The following is a 16,774-nucleotide window of genomic DNA, read 5'->3' as shown; positions in this document are numbered from 1 at the left end:
AGCTGCCTAGACGCACAATTGCCATGAGGGGGAGGAGGGAGAGGGAGCCCCCGAGGGAGGGAGCCTGGCTTCTTCCCAGGGAGGTGGCCACGCAGGCCGAGTCCACCAAAGGAGCGAGGCTTCCTGCGCCCCGAGAGCTGCTCTGGCCTTTCAGAAGCGAGGCAAGCGTCCTGGAGGAGAAACAGTTGCCCAGGGCAGTTAGCCCCACCCAGCTGAGGTTCCTCTGCTGCGGAAACAGGGCCCACAGCCCCAGAAGGACAGTGACGGGCCAGGTTCCCAGAGGACTGCCCGGCTGTGGGCCTGGGGGCCTAGGCTCTGAGTTCGGAGAGCAAGGGCTGCTGCTGAGTGCCTCCTGGGCCAGGTGACAGACGCCCCTGGCTTCCTCAGCGGGAGGAGCCTTGGCGTGGTCTCTAGAAAGCTGAGGTCAGTGGCAGGTTTCCGGGGTCCTGTCTTGGCTCCCCTGTGGCGGGGACACCAAGTCCTGTTGCCTTTTGTCCCCAGGGACCCTCCCCACTCTCCTGAGCCCTTGAGTAACACTCCCTTGAGGATGGAATGGACCAAGCCACTCACCTCTAATCAACCGCACACAGCTGCCACCAGAGCAGGGCGCAGCCTGTCTCCTGGGTTGGCCTGCCCCGCTGTCCTGTCCCGGCTGACCGTGCTGTTCCTCAAGAGCAGGCCCCAGGAGGTTCTCCTGCAGGAACCAGCTGAAACCAGCCGGGTGCAAGATGGCTGTCCAGGGCCTCTAACAGACCCCTCCTTATCATCCAATCTCCATGCCCAATGACACCCAGCAGGGCCAGGACCTTTGACCATCACCATGGTAGCGGCCAGGAAGGACCAGACAGGGTGCACCACCAACAGGTGGTGCCTAAACTGCACCCCTTTCCTGAAAACCTGGTCCACCCCTCCTGCGAAGCTCTGCAGCCCGTGTCTGGCTCTGCCTCCCCTGGGGGTGGGGAGGTTGGTCCCCAGCCAGGCTCCTGCTGCCCCCTTCTTTGGCCACGGAATAAAACTTTGCTGTTGGCGCTGGACTTCAGACCTGTTCTTGGCTTCACAAAACCTGCGGGGAAAGGACCCTCCTGTGAGGCCCTCCCTCACAGCGGGGCTGCCTTCTGTTGGCCACACAACCACGGTGACCGAATGTCATTGCCAAGATTAGGTTCCTAAAAGCCTGTGGCCTGGCTTGCTCCGTCCCCTTGCTCTCTCACCTTCTCATGAAGTGAGCAGATCCGGGTGACCCTCTGGAGGCCCTCAACCACTGGCCTGGGAGAACCTCAGCTCCCCACAGCCTCGCCCGTGAGCTTCGGGCCTGGTCTCCTCCAGACAGGGAGACCACAGTTCTGGCCAGCAGCTTGGTAGACACTCATGGAGGACCCTGAGCCAGGGGACCCAGCTAAGCTGTGCCCAGATCCCTGCCTGAGGCACAGTGGCTCTGCTGCACTCTGGGCGAGCCCTCCCACAGTGTGCGATGACACAGGAGCCTCCCTGGCTGCCCGCCTGCTGTGGCCCCCAGGCGTTCATCAGCACCTGTGCACGGCACATGGCTGACCCCGAGTGCTAGCCAAGGTTCCTCTGTACCCCACCAAATGTCCCTCACTTTGGGCTCCTACACATTCCTTAAATTTTCACTTAGATATTAATTTCTTTGCTTAAGACTTTCATTCGTGCATTCGCCATTTACTCTGTGCCTGTGTTCATCTGACACGTTCACGGAGGGATGTTCTGTGCCAGTTTGCCCGCTGGGTGCTGGTGTGTGGTAGGACGGAGCCTTTCTTCCCGAGAACTCCTCCAGGGAGGGGCGAAGAGTGTGGGTGACGCAGTGGGGACTGAGGACGCAGTACTCTAGGGAGGGCGCTTTGGGGAGGGGCTGGGGCCAGGGGAGAGCTCTGCTTGGAGTGCTTCATGGCGGAGGAGGTGAGGCTTGAAGAGAGAACAGGGGAGGACACCAGGGCGGAAGGGGGCTGCTCAGGAGCACACGTGGAAGAGTGACTTGCCCCCCGATACTGCCCCCGGTCCTGCAGCGTGAGCTCAGTAGTGGCGGCAGGCAGCGGGCAGGGACGGGCGGCTGGCATCCCCAGCCCTGCAGGGGAGCTCAGAGAAGCAGAGGCTGCCCCAGCCCTCCACGTGGCCTGCCGTCCCCAGGACCCTCCCTCCCTGGAGGGCGATGCCAGGCTCAGCTCAGCCAAGGAGAGCCACGCCTTCGGGCTCCACCAGGGGCTGCCACTGGGGCACTTGTGAGAAGGTTCGGGCTGCCCCTCCCAGCTCCCAGGAGGTGCCCAGATGCAGGACCTCCCCCACACTGAGCAGCAGGGCCTTCAGGAGCACACGCCTCCCTCGCTCTACCCAGGGACGCCACCCAGACTCCGCTACAGTCCTTCAGCCTGCAGTGGCTGAGAGCCCCCGCTGTGAAAGGAGCCCTGGGGCCTGTCCCACGAGCCCTTGGCCTGGCCGCAGCAGCTCCCGGAGCCTCCTTGTTCTCATGCACACTAGGGATGTTCCTGTTGGAACCTGATGCACTCGAGTGCGTGACACCCACAAAAGGGAGGTAGGAGTCCGATGCCTCTGCTCAGGGGCGGGGGGATGCCGCCGGGAGGCACGGTGGCCTGCCAGCAGCACTCGGGCACCCTATCTGGAAGCTCTCACTGAGGGGGCCATCGGGAACCCCGTTCACCACACCCCTCCACACCCATCCAGCTCCAGCCAGGCACAGAGCCCCCTCCCGCCCCAGTGTCTGCCCCTTCCACGGTGCCCACTCTTGCACTCTGTGGGTTCAGTTCCTCACACGTGACCGTGTCTGTGGAAAGCCCAAGCAGCTGCCCGTGAGGGGTGAGAGCCCCGGGAGGCAGAGGCAGGCCGAGGAACCCACAGGTGCGAGATGTGGAGAAGTTCCCCCGAGCTCCATGGGCCAGGCTGGCACCTGCAGCCTCAGGACACAAACCTCCAAGGGCCCCGCCCTTCCTGACCCAGGGCAGGACGGGACAGGACATGGGGCCCTGTGTGAGGGCAGGGGTGAAGGTTGGAGTGCCTGGCCCCTCCCCAGCTGGCCATGGTAAGGAAGCCTCTTCCAGATGTTTCCTGGAAACAGTCGGCTAGCCTCCTTGCCTGGGGAGCAGAATCAGAGTAGGACACCAAGTTTCAAGGCTAAAGAGCGGTGGGCGGGGGCGACCTACTCAGAGAGCAGGGGCCGGTGGAGGGGGCATGGAGGGGGCACCAGAGGTGATAGATGCACTTTGAGGAAAGAAAATGTGCAGGTTCCAAGAGCCCTGAAGACAGTCGTGTGGGTGAAAGACCTGACAATGAGCCCTGTTCTTGGGGACACCCAGCTTAGGGTCAGTGAGATGCAAGGACAGTTGGTTTCCAACTTTCAAAACAAAATGTATTTTATAAAAGTTAAACATGGGAACTTTGAAAAACATACAAAAGAAAAAGAATTATACAGAAGAAAATAGAAAACCAGAATCCTCTGACATAGAGTTAACTGCTATCACCCGTGGCAGAGTCTTTCCCTACTTCTAAGTTCCCCAGCTTTCTGGGGTACACCATTCCATGAGGTGGACTGGCTCCCCGTGTGAGGGTGACTCTTAGTTTGGAGAGACATGGAATGTGAATGAGTATGTGGGTGTATCAGACAGTTATTGCTGAGTGACAAACAGCCCCAATCTTTCACTGGCTTATACTCATAACCATCTATTTCTCTCTGATGGGCCTCTGGGTTGACTGATGACTGGATTATTCAGGTGAATCCGTGTTACAGGTTGGCTCTGTGTCTGTTCCAGGTGGCCTCATCCTCCTGAAACCAGGGAACATTCTCACCACAGTCAAGCTCACCGGTAGTGAGCTGCCCTGCACAGCCATGTTTTAAACTTCTGCTAGTGTCATAATCCTCTTGCATCTTATTGGCCAAAGCAAGTCACCTGGCCAACTCAAAGTCAAGAGGTGGAAATGCATACTCTGACCACCAGGGGGCGCTGGCTCAAGGATGGGTGTCTGTGACCCCAGGGTGGCAACTTGGGAACAATTATTCAACCTGCCACAATGGGTGAGTCTTGTATTTGCTACTGCCTCATAGGGCCAGGATCCTCTCTCTTAGAAGCAACTCTCTGGTGTACACCTGGCTCTGTGCACCTGCAGATTCAGAGCAACTGCCAATTGAGAATGTTTGAGAGAAACATGCATCTGTCTGGACATGCACAGACTTTTTTTGCTGTCACATTCTCTAAACAATACAATAACTGCGCCCATAGCATTTACGTGGTCATAAGCCATCTAGAGATGATTTAAAGGATACAAGAAGATGTGAGCAGGTTATATGGAAATACTACACCATTTTATATAAAGAACTTGAACATCCTTTGATTTGAGTATCTTTGGGGGTCCTGAAACCAATTCCCTGAGGATACCAACAGTGTTTCTTTCTACTCTTTTTTGTGGGGGTGGGCGGGTACCAGGGATTGAACTCAGGGGCACTCAGCCACTGAGCCACATCCCCAGCCCTATTTTGTATTTTATTTAGAGACAGGGTCTCACTGAGTTGCTTAGGGCCCCGCTTCGCGCAGCCTCCCGAACCGCTGGGATTACAGGCGTGTGCCACTGTGCCCGGCTCCACTCTTTTATACATATATTTTTTACTAAATTTGGCTCATGTTCTTCCTTCCTTTTTCCCACTTATTTTTATGCCCTAGAGAGAGTTTTCCTTAAACAGCTTTGAAAACATGTGATGGCTGCAGAATCAGAAAGTTTTATCATAATTTCCAGGGCTTCCCTCTGGGGTACATCATTGCATTTTCCTGTTTGAGCTGCTCTACACAATGGTGTGATGGACATCTTGGTAGAGAACCGTAGTCACCTCTGTCACGAGCATATCTGTGTCTGCTTGCCCAGCACCTGGTCCTGTCTCCCTCTGACAACAGTGTCCTGATTTCCCTTTGGGGGAGCCCCTTCCCTTTCGCTCAGTCCATGGGGCTCACGTGGCACACACTACTGGCCCCAGGGGAATGGCTGCTGGCCATGGAAGATGTTCCATCTCCCCAAAGCTCAAAAATTGAACCCCAGTTAGAGAGGATAGTTCAGGATTGGACCTGTAGACTAGGCCTGGCCAATGAGTCATTTGTGGAAAGAGGGACAACCCAAGATGACCAATCACTGTGAATCCTGGGACTTGCTCAGGAGCATGTGGAAGGAGACTTTTTCTCCTTCCCCCTGACTCTGCCTTCAGAGCTTGCAGGGCCGAGGCTGCTGGGCGCCAGCGTGTCCATGCTGAGCCTGAGGATGAAGCCGGACGTCAGAGAGGACTCCGTTGACAGATGATCCCGGATGAAGCTGTGCTTCAAGCTAGACTCTGGTCTTTTACTCTGACAGCTCCACACGTCATCTTTTATCCTAAGCCAAGTTGAATTGGTCTCTCATTGGTTCTTGAGCTAGAATTACAGAGCCAAGGGGCATGAACCCTCTGGACCTCTTATCAAATGACTTTCCAGAGAGTTTATGCAAACAGGACTCGAGTATCAGAGAGCCTATTTTACAAGCATTTGAATATCAGCTTGATTTTTTTTTTGATGGGCAAAAACTATATGGTTGAAACCTTTTTTCATGTTGGGAGAACATTTTTATTTACTTTGTGATTTGCCTATGAAAGATTGGCAATGGTTTGGCCTTCATCTGTAAGAGCTCTGTAAATGCCAAACATTTCCCCAGCTCATTCTTTTCAGGTATTTGGATATTTTGATGCCGTTCCGGTCTTCATGAGATCCGGCTGTCTTGGGTCTCTCATGATGATCTCATGTTTCCAAGTCCTTCCCGACAATGACCACAAAATATGGACCAGAATTTCTCTTTCATGTTGAAGTACCCAGTATTCCTCACTCTGGGATCTGGGAGCTGTCGGCACCGGAATCACAGGGAGCTTCCTAAAATTCCTGACTTCTGGGCCCCGACACAGATGTAGAATTCAGCCCTGGGCACCTCCATTTTCGGCAAGTGTCACCCGTGGTTTTAATGAACATTAAAGATGTTCGACCACCACCCAGAGGGACTGGAGTAGACTCCCGTGTACGGGATGGGAAAAGGACCCAGGTGGACCCTCCCCCCCCCCAGAGCCGGTTTCCTGGGCCCAGCTTTGACGTCACCCCCTCCTCCGTGGAGGGGAAGGTCCCCAGGCTCCAAGTTGCTCAAAGCTGGAATGTGTCGGCAGGTCTGGTCCTCAGAAATTGTCCTCTCCCCAGGCCTGGTGTGTCCTGGGGTCCCAGGGCCCAGCTGTGGGGTCAGGTGGGATGGACTTCCTAAGGGACATCACACTGCTTTTCCCTCCCCCTTCCTGGGGGGGGCTTTAAAGGGGCGGGGGCAGGGCCCCCTGGACAGTGTGGCAACCCAGAAGGGCCAGCCCCAGCATTCTGGCACAGGCCGGTGAATCCCGCCCGTCAAAGGGCGACTCCCTGGCTCCAGGCTGTTCAAGCCGGTCTTCAGGACGCAGGACGCAGCAGGACGCAGGCGCGGGACCTAGGGACTCCGTCAGAAGCCAGCCACCTCCAACCCTCACCCTGGTCAGTAGCCCTAGAGGGACCAGAATAATGGAGAGACCAAACTCCCCAACTTCAAAGCAGCTGCCAGTTCCCCCCCCCAGGGTGCGCTGACTTCTGCCAAGACCCGGTCACACCCAGGCTGCCCTCTTTCCCCTTTCCCCAGGGCCACGGAATTCCCTCTTCCCGACCACTCAGGGGACAGATTCAAGTGCACCTCCTGTCTCCCGTCAACCTTGAATAAAGTGCCTTCGGCAGGGACCCGGGGCCAGAGAGCTGGCTTCTAGGCAGGTAGGACATGGAGCCCTGGGTCGAGTCCCCTGCAGCCCCAGACGGCAGCCCCACTAGGTGCCCTGCGCCACCTGTCAATTCCATGGCCCAGGAGAGGCAGGGGCTCCTCAGAGAACCAGCTGAGGGCACAGACGGATATCCTGGCCACCACAACCCAGGACATGTCCTGTCATCCCTCGGCAGTGTGACAAAACGTGGGAACCAGACCAGCCGTCCACAGAGCCCCGCAGGCACAGCCACAGAGCCAGAGATGGGCCTGGGGGACGCTGTTCTCCAGACCCTCCCAGGAGGCCAGACCAGCAGGCAGTTGTCCCCCAAACCCAGGTGCAGCCCCAGGATGCAGGTGGAAACCAAAGCCCAGGCAGGGGTATCGGTGGCCCTGCTGGGGCAGATCCTGGGGCAGGTCTAGAGCAGAGGTTCTCAAGCTGGGCTCTGGGGACCTGCAGCAGGGACATCACTGCAGGACTTGCGAGGGATGTGCACTGCAAGTCTGGCCTCGGCCCAGCTGTCCACACCGGAAGCTTAGTGGGACCCACCCCTTAGGTCTCTTTGGAAAGAGCAGGGGAGAAAGGGACCCAGGAGCTCTGACCATGTCCCCACATGGAAGCGCCTCACCACAGACCTTTTTTTCTCAAAAGTTTTTATTTTGAGAGAGGGTCTCCCTAAGTTGCTGGGGCTGGCCTCTAACTTGCAATCCTCCTGCCTCAGCCTCCCAAGTCACTGGGGTGACAGGCACAGCCACTGCACCCGGCCTTGGTTCTCTTTTCAAATTACTTTCAAGTCCTGCCCGGGCTCCGCCTTCTACACGCTGCTCAGCCTCCTAATGAATTCAGGGCCAAGACCTGCTCACGGTTCCCCACCGGCGCCTCCCTCGGGACCTGGAAGAACGTGGACCCAGCTCCACTGACCAAGCGCCAGCACCTGTTCTAAGCTCTCTGGTTTACAGGTCATCTGCCCTTACCCTGAACCTTCAGCTGAATAAACGACGTAGGAGCAATAAATTGGCTCGACCTCCTTGGCATGGCCCCAGAGGTCATTCAGGGCCCTGGCGACAGCAGGAGGAAGCCAAGCCAGTGTCCACTTAGATGGACCTTCTCCAAGCTTGACCTGAGAACGTGGGTCGGCAGGGGGCCAGGTCGGGGACTCCCTGAGGCTTTTACAGGCCAGAGAGGGGCTGGCCCTGCCAGGTGCCCCCAGAGCAGCCTCCACCCTGACCCTCAGGGAGGGCCCCCTGCAGACTCAGCACCCGTCAGGGATCCTGTCGCCTCCTGCGTGTCCCATGGCCAGTGGCACTTTCCAGATTTGTTGGGACTCAGAGCTGGCAATAGCAAGCGGCCTCAGGAGCTGGGTCTCAGGAGCCACCTCATGGTGCAGGTCTGGAGCCAGGTCCTCTAGTGACAGTGAGAAACGCAGCCTGGGCTCCTGGGTGTGCGGCTGCCACCCGAGACCCCTGCTTAGCTGCCACCACCCTCTTCCTCCTCTCTGCTAGATCCAGGCAGGCCCCGACTCCATCCCTGCCACCCTCCCCCAGCTGGCCCCAGGACCCTGCCCACCCCTCTGCCCCCCACTCTCCCCTGCCCCCGTGGGCTGGCGGTGGTGAGAAAAGAGGCGAGGCGGGTACAGGACTGGTCCTGATGCTGTGGGCCCTGGGTGAGGGCCAGAGCACTCGGAGGCCTGGGCACTGAGAACGGGGGTCCAGGGGATGCTGGGGGGCGGATCCTGCTTCTTTGGAAAGCTCCCGAAGGGCTTGGGGAAGCTCCTGGGCTCCTGGTCCTTGGCACTGTCCGCTGCCCAGCACTCCCTGGGTTCTGTGAGCTGTGAGTTCGTCCTCACCATCTCCATTTTGTCCAACATGAATTCCTGCAAAGGGACATCAGTCTCTCACCCAACAGGGCTCTGGCCCCTGGACACCACTTCCCAGGGACCAGAACACTGTCCTGTCCGAGGCTGGCTGGCCTCTCCCACAACTCTCAAAAGGACGGGGTGCAGTGCCTCTGGGAAAATGAGCAATCCGAGGCTTAGAGAGGTCGTGTGAGATGACTTCCTGAATACAGCCACCTGCCCCTTCTCGTTGCTCCCTCTAGGCTCCCACTAGACCGTGCCCTCTCCCTCTCTGAAGGACCAGGTGAGTCTTTGTCTCTCCCCACCTCCAAGCCTGTCAATGCTGAGCGCGTCTGGGTGACTTCATTAGTGTTGGTTGAGGACTGACAGATTGCCCCCGAGGCCTGATGGGTGATTGTTATGGGGGGGCCCTGGGGACCCCCTGACAGTACCTTGTCATTTCTTCTGTTTTCTTGGGGAGAAAATTGAGTGAATACGCTGTGGCTACTTAGTGCCCTTACTTGGCAAGTGACAGAGTCACAACCTGGGGCTGCCAGACAGACAGACCAGCTGGATGTGTCCCAAGTCGAGTCTCATGGCAGCCTTGAATTGGCCTGAAAGACTCCTGTGACAAGTCCCTCTCGAGGGGACTCTTGCTGGCTGCTGCTGACAGGGGACCCCAGAGAAGAGCTCTGCCCATAAGTGCCCCGAGCTAGGAATCCTGGGACGGGGCGTCTCCCTGAGCCGGCCTCCAATGCAAGTCTGGATGCAGGATGGAGCCAGAGCAGAAGAGGACGGACAGGAGGGGGAGGGTCCCCATGTGCCACTGAGCCTTGATGTCCATCCCCACCCTGGGCACCAGACTTGCCCTGGGGACTGAGGCACTGGGGTCCGGCCGAGCCCAACTCCAGCACTTACCCGAGGGCTGGCGTCCCTCGGGGTGGAGTCTTGCCTAGTGTGTGCCAGGCCCTGGGTGACCCCCGGCATACCCCCCCGCCCCCAATCACTACAAAGCCACAGCATCAGGACAAGTGGTGCTGACGAAAGAAGAGACATTAGGCCAGGTCAGTGACACATGTCTGTGGTCCCAGGGGCTCTGGAGGCGGAGGCAGGAGGATCGCGATTTCAAAGCCAGCCTCAGCAACTGTGAGGCTCTAAGCAAGTCAGTGAGACCCTGTCTCTAAATAAAACAAAATAGGGCTGGGGTGAGGCTCCGTGGTCCAGTGGCCCTGAGTTCAATCCATGATACCCCCCTCCCCCAGAAAAGAGGAGAGACACGTAAATCCATGGACCAGAGCTGAGTGTCCAGAGGCAGACTTCCCGTTCACAGTCGGCTGAGGTCTGAGGAGTTACAAGACGATTCAACGGGGGAAAGAATTGTTTTTTTAAAAAAAAGAAAAAATGGCATCAGGACAAGTGGCCAGCTTCCTGCAGGAGGATGGAGTTGGAGCCCCGGCCCACACGGGTCAAAACCAGGAGAGCAACACGGCCACATACCAGAAATAGGTGTGAATCTCGCGGCCTTGGCCGAGGACTGGTTTCTTAGACACGACCCACAGAGCACCAGCAAACAAACAACCATCAACATTTAAAAAATCTGTGCTTCCAAGAACACCATTAGAAAGGTAAAAGACCCTCCCAGGAGAGGAGAGGTTTTCAAATCCCTTGTTTGCTAAAGGACCTGCATCCAGGGTACGTAAGGGATTCTTACAACCCAGCTACAAAAAGATGAATAGCTACATTTTTTAACAGGCAAAGAATTTGAATAAATATTTCTCCAAAGAACAAGAGACTCTCGGCCGATAAGCACATAAAAAAAAAAAAATGCCCGACGTCATCAGGAAAATGCAAACAGAAACCAAGGCACCAAGGTGAGATTCCACTTGCTCCACACCCACCAGGACGGCTCAGTGACACAGCCAGTGCCTAGGTTGGCAGAGGGGTGGAGACGTCGGGACCCCCGGGCATCCATCCTGAGTTGTTCAAGCACTTTGGCAGTTCCTCAAAATGGGAAATAGAGCTATGATGGCAATGCCATTCCTGGGCATGTACCCAGGTGCCCGAGAGCACTGAAAACATGTCCGAATAAAAACCTGTCTGCTGATGTTCAGAGCAGCACGTTCACCAGCCCAAAGTGGGAACAGCCCAAACATCCATCAAGTAATGAATGGAGAAGAACAGATGTGCCTTATCCACACAGTGGAGTACTACCCAGCCATAAACAATGACGAAGGAGTCGATGCGGGCTACAATGTGGCTGAACCTCAAGAACACGGGGCTGAAGGAAAGCAGCCAGATGTCAAGTGCATCTTCTGGGGAGACAAACGTGTTCTGGAGCTCGCCCCTGTGAGGGCGTGTGATTCTGAGTGTGCTGCAGACACTGAAGCATCTACTTCATTTGGTCCCTGCAGGAGCAACCACGAGAGGGTCCAGAATGAACTTGGCTGAACTTGGCTCAGCATTGAGGTTTCAACTGAAGATCCAGCGCAGAAGGCCCCTCAGTCCCTAGAACACCTCCTTCTGGTGCACTCGTGTGTGTAATTGTGTGACCCTCCCTGGGTCTGCGCGTGTGCGAGTGTTCAGGTGTGTCTGTGTGTTTCACGAGTATTGTTGGTGTGCAAAGAGCAACATCCATGTCTGCATTGTGTGTAGCTGTGTGTGTGTGTGTGTGTGTGTGTGTGTGTGTGTGTGTGTGTGGTGACGTCCAGGGGCTGCACGTAAGATCAGGCCCGACAGGAGTTCCCCTGTGCACCACCCTGACCCCGTCACCTGATGGGGCTCAAGTTCATTGACAGACTCGGGGGCCTTGGGTCCTAAGCACGGGACCACGTAGCCGTGAGGGAGGGCTGGTGGGGGCCGTGGGTGAAGGCCCAGGACGGGCTCAGCTGGAGGCCTGCAGGGGGTGGGGGCAGTGGCCAGCCCCTGGCCTCACCTTAATCCAGTCGAGCTTGGAGAAGAGGCCCAGGCTCTCGGGCACTCTGTGGGCCGCGCGGCTGCACTGCCGGGCCATGTTGTCCACGGTCAGCTGCAGGTAGTCCAGCAGCTCGCCCTGCAGGAGGACGGACCGAGGCTCAGCCCCGCCAGCTGCCCGCCCCTGCCCCAGCTCATGCAGGCCAGGGTGTCCGGAGCCTGGAGCCCCCTCCGCCTGCCGTATTCTGCTCCCGGGGCTTGGAAGAGCCTCTCCCCCCAGAGCCCAGGTCCTCCTCTCAGGAGACATCTGCGCGTCTCCCCAGGGGCAGGGGCCGTGAGTGGGCCTAGAGGAACCCCAACCTCCAGCACACGGTCAGGTGCCGCCGCCAGGACTCCACGACTGTCCGGTCCAGCTGCCGCCACAGCCAGCCCGCAGGTCCTGCCGACCCAGGTCCCACGGGCACAGTCCACGGGGCCAAGAAGTCCCGCACTCACTCAGTGACCGCGTCCCGCCAGGGGAGGGAGCCCGGCACAGCGCTCAGCCCGGAGCCTGGGCCCCAGCTGACCTCTCAGCAGTCCCTGAGGCTGGGGGGTGCAGGCTGTTGGCTCTGGCTACGGTGAGGACCCGGGGCTCTGGGGGAGCTAGCCACGTCCCTGAGGCCAGCCATGGCGGAGCAGAGCTGGACACCCTGGCGCCTGGTCAGGACTTTGGCCCTGCGCTCAGCACAGCCAGACCATGGCCAGAGAGACACCAGGTGACCTACGACGTTGCACAGTAACTCACTTAAAATGCCATGATTGGCCAAAAAAATCACATAAGGTTTGACTACGGCCTGGCACAAACCCAGGCCCTGGGACAGGCCAGCGGGCCCAGCCCTGCTTCTCCACAGCTCGGTCCTTAACTGTCTGTCTCCCCGTCTTAGCTGAGGAGAGACAGGTGGGTTGTGTGTGTGTGTGTGTGTGTGTGTGTGTGTGTGTGTGTGCAAGTCTCTGGGTGTCTTTTTGTGTGTCTGCACTTGTCTCTGCATGTCTCTGTGTGCGTCTGTCTGTGTGCCGGTGTGTATGTCCATGTTTCTCGGTGTCTCTGTGTCTGTGTCTGTCTGTCTGTCTGTGCTGGGAATGGTTGGTTGAGGAGGCAGCAGTCCCAACCCCGGCCAGCACACAGGACTCACATTGTGTTTCCGGATGTGTGGATGTGTGTCCACGCCCACGTCTTTCTGGTAGCTGATGCTGTGTTTCAGCCTCTGCCACTGCGTGCTGTGACACTTCTTCTGCAGCTGACACAGCTGGATCTTGAGGCTCTGAGGTGAGAGGCCTGGGTCATCGTGGGGCAGCAGACTCTTGAGGGCATCTGCCTGGGCCACCCTGAGAAGCTCCCTGCCCACGGTGGTCTGAGTGACCAGGGCTGCTCAAGGCCCGGGAGACGCGGGAAGGGCCTGCCCAGGCCTGGTGTCCCTCACCCGAGCCAGAGCCAGCAGGCTGCGTGCCCCGGCCTTGACCGACTGGGCGGCACCGGGACCCAGCTTGGCCCCGGCCCTGGCCCAGCCGGACTCTGGGCTGCGAAGAGGGAGACGCGGGGCAGACACAGCCTCACTTCTCTGGCCTTTCCTTTTCTTGCTTCAAAAATGAGAACAGCACGGCTGCGACTGAAGGCAAAACTTAAGCCCCTTCCCCAAACATGAGTGGTTAGATGAGGGCTGTTTCCATGCAGTGTTCTGAGCTATTAGAGGTAACAGGGAAGGGACCCCAGGGGACAGGATTCCACCTCGTGGGTGAGGACAGCATCAGCCGACCCTTGCTTGATCTCCTCTTAAACCAGGAATCACATCCCTGCATGCAGGTGCTGGAGGGAGGTTTAAATGAGATAAAGCTCATTTAGGTGCTTCTCCCAGTGTCCGGCACCTGCGTGGATCCCGCCCTCAAAGGAAAAGAAACTACTAAGTGGTGTGGTTTTGCAGCACTGCCACTAGGGGGCAGAGACGCTCCAAACATCCCACAGTGGCCCTCTGGGACAAACCAAGCAACTGGTCACACTTCCTCACGTGGCAGTATAGGCTCCATGATGCCCTGCCTTTGCTGGGTGGCTCCCCCGCGGACGTGTGCCCCCCTCCAGCAAGAGCACTTCATGTGACACAGTTTGTGTTTGGTGTCTCACGAGAGGGTGTGTCCGCCCCATTTGACAGACAGGGAGACTGAGGCTCAGACAGGACACCCATCCTGCAGCTGGCCAGGGGTGGCCTGGGATTGGAAGCCCCGTCTGCCCGACTCCAGAGCTCTTGGATTTCCTACCCCACGGAAGGCCCTTGAAGCACAGGCAGAGTGACAGGTGGGGAGGAGACCCGAGGTCCCCTGGGGTGGACAGGAAATGGGTCCCCAGCCGCTCTGGCCGGGGTGACCGGCTCCAGGTAGCACTTACCGGCACCAGAGTCCTGTGGCCCTCCTCCAGGAACTCCAGGCTCTGGAGGAGGGCCTGGTTCATCTGGGAGAAGGTGTCCAGGCACTTCCGGGCCTCCTGGCTGGCCGTGAGGAGCCGCCCGTAGTGCCGCACCATGGCCTCCAGCAGGGCCGACTCCGGCTCCTCCCGAAGGCTGCTGTCTGTGGGGACAGGGAGGGTGGCAGGGGCGGGCGCTGACCAGGTGGGTGGGGTGTCTGCGGCTAAGCCCCGAATTGAGCAGCCCCACACCCGCCCTTGGCCTGGCACCCAAGGCCCTGCCCCACCCACCCCCCCAGCAGCCCTGCCAGCTCCTGCATGGAACCCACCAGCCCCAAACCTGCCACTGTGCCCCGGGGCTGCAGCCCCATGCCTGCTCTTTGCCGAGTTCATCTGAGCCCCGAAAGAGGTGGCCTCCTCTGTGAAGCCTTTTCTGACCCTCAGGCGGGGTCAGGGCTCCCACGGCCCTGGCCAGTACCTTTAATATGGCCCTGAGCACAGCGGCTGTGAAGACAGATGGATCAGAGGCTGCACCTAGCCCACCACTTCCTGACTGTGTGATCTTGGGCAAGTTCCTTACCCTCTCTGAACCTGGGTAGCACAGTAGCCCAAGGCTGGGAAAGAGCTGTCATAAAGATTTGCTAAAGAGCTTAGCACAGAGTAAATACTTAATCAATGTTGATCATTATTTTTTATTTTTGATAATAATATTAAAATAAAAAATAACTAAAGTTTTTGTCTCTCTTTTCTAAAGAACTTCCAGCACTTATAACAGTGGACCCTGGAACAAATCATGATAAGACAAAATAATGCCATATCCCCTTCAAGCACCCACTCTTAGTCCACGATAGCAAAACCAAAAAGCCACAGACAAAATACCGCTGTCCTTCGGTATCCCAGGGGCTCTGGTTCTAGGACCCCCGTGGACACCAAAACCTGAGGCTGCTCAAGTCCCTTATGTGAGATGACGAGCCAGCAGGTCACGCGTGGCCTTGAAACCTGAGTAACGCCTGAGCCACGTGAGGGTCCGTGAGCTGTGGCCTGTGGCTCAGGAGCAGGGCAAGGCGGGCGTTGGTCTGCACCTGGGGTTGGCCAGGTCTGCGGATGCGCAGAGGCCCGCGGTGGTGGTCCACGTGGCTCACGTGGCTGAGCGGGGAACGCGGCCCCGGGGCTCCTTGCGTGGCGGAATGAGTCTATTTGGTCACCGTCCCTAGAGCTGTTTCCATTAGCCTGAGAGCCAGGGGCGAGCCGGGGCCCCGGGTGGGGACCAGGAGGGGGACTCGGCCCTTCTCAGCCACGGTGGTGGCCTTTCCGGGTCAGCCCTGGAGGCCCCAGGAGGCGCGTACCTTTGGGGATTTTCTCGAGGACCTTCATCAGGTAGTCCTCAAACACCTTGTGCCTCTGCACGGCTCTCTTCAGCTTCCTCTGCCTGTGGGGCCAGAGGCAAGGACGTGGCGTGGGACCCCGGCCCTGCATGGCCCCTTGCCAGGCCACCTCTGTGGGTTCCTGCTGGGCCCTGTGCTGAGCTGGCCACTTCCTGCCACGGCCACGGCCTCTCATCCCGTCTTACTGCTGAGCAAACTGGGTCCCAGACAGGCGTGGGGTGCGGGGTGGGGGTGGTCTACAGACCCCTCCTGGAGCGGGGAGGTGGTGGCCCGTCCAGGAGGCAGACCCCGCCCTGGCCAGGTGCGCCACCACCCTGGGCCTGGGTTCTCCATGGGCAATGGTGGAGAGCAGCCCCACAGCAGGCCAGGACCACGTCGGGGGAGGTGGCCCCCGTCCACTCCTGAGCTGACTCTTGGAGGAACTCTAAGCAAGCAGCGTCCAGTCGGTGGCCTACCTGGGCCCCGTCAAGGTCAGCGCTGCAGGGCAGAGGGCAGGGCAGGGCCAGCCCCAGTCTGCCTCTGCAAACAGGGGCTGTAGTGGCTTCTCAGAGTGACCCCCAGGGACCCAGCAAGCCCCTCTCCCTCTCTGGGGTATGCAGGGGGAGCCGTCTGGCTCAGTACCTCGTGCCCCGCGCCCGCGCCCTCGCCCTTCCTGGGGCCCGTCCCTCGCCCTCTACTCGGGCTGTAGAGCAGCCTCCACTTAAGGCCCAAGTGAGGGCGGGGACCAGGGTCTCCACTCAGGACCCGCTCACCCTCGCAGATGGACTTCCTGGGGGTCAAGGTGCACTGGGATGGCCGCCTGCAGCCCCTCCTTCATGAGGAGGTCACTCAGCCCCGGGGGCAGGGACTGGCCAGGATCTGAGGTCATCAAGGGGTGGTGGCCACGCCTTTCACCTCTCCTGCCACAGCTGGGTTGATTTCAAGGCTTTGCTGCCCGCCCCTGTCCCTTCCCTGGCCTGGCCTCTATGGGGCAGTTCTGCACGTCCTGGCCACTGGGCTCACTGTGGGTGGCACTGGGGCTGGGGCCAAGGCAGGGGCCAAGGCAAGGCACAGCAGGCCCTGGGACAACACGTACTTGGCCTGCAGCTGGCAGAGCTCCTGCAGCAGCACCTGCAGGTCCCCGTCCTTGTCACCAGGATCGCTTGGGTCAGCTCCTTGGGCTGTGTCCATGGCACCAGAATTGCCCCTCAGCACCCCAGGCCACGCGGGATGGAGGAGGGGTCGAGGGTCAGAACGGTCACAGCAGCGGCTTCCTCCTCATGCTCCTGACAGTCCTCTGCAGCCGGTTAGCAATCCCGCTACACAGGGATGGAAGCGAGGCTCAGAGAGGGCTGGGACCCACTCAAGGTCACACAGCAGAACTGGGTTTGGACTCTGGGCTTATTGAATCTGAAGTCCAGGGCCTTTGGAATATAGGA

General features: G+C 58.6%; 1 protein-coding gene across 2 annotated transcripts; it reads right to left on the bottom strand.

The window, feature by feature from the left end:
- Positions 1-3,357: 3,357 nt before the first annotated feature.
- Ccdc197 (coiled-coil domain containing 197) lies at positions 3,358-16,541 on the bottom strand. 2 transcript variants are annotated; one of them, XM_078050770.1, is made up of 6 exons: positions 16,432-16,541; positions 15,314-15,400; positions 13,957-14,131; positions 12,713-12,841; positions 11,563-11,679; positions 3,358-8,669 (listed from the first exon to the last, which is right to left on the bottom strand). In XM_078050770.1, exons 1-6 carry the CDS (start codon positions 16,524-16,526, stop codon positions 8,295-8,297), a joined length of 978 nt encoding a protein of 325 aa, XP_077906896.1. In that variant the 5' UTR covers positions 16,527-16,541; the 3' UTR covers positions 3,358-8,294. The 2 variants fall into 2 exon arrangements, 1 of the variants encoding a protein (XP_077906896.1); XR_013439241.1 differs by lacking the exons at positions 12,713-12,841; positions 13,957-14,131; positions 15,314-15,400; positions 16,432-16,541 and adding an exon at positions 12,036-12,287 and having other exon boundaries at positions 8,646-8,669.
- Between the last annotated feature and the right edge of the window lie 233 nt (positions 16,542-16,774).

Source organism: Ictidomys tridecemlineatus, chromosome 5, assembly GCF_052094955.1.
Source record: "Ictidomys tridecemlineatus isolate mIctTri1 chromosome 5, mIctTri1.hap1, whole genome shotgun sequence".
In the NCBI taxonomy this organism is placed as follows: domain Eukaryota; kingdom Metazoa; phylum Chordata; class Mammalia; order Rodentia; family Sciuridae; genus Ictidomys; species Ictidomys tridecemlineatus.
This window is presented reverse-complemented; position numbering and strand designations above follow the sequence as displayed.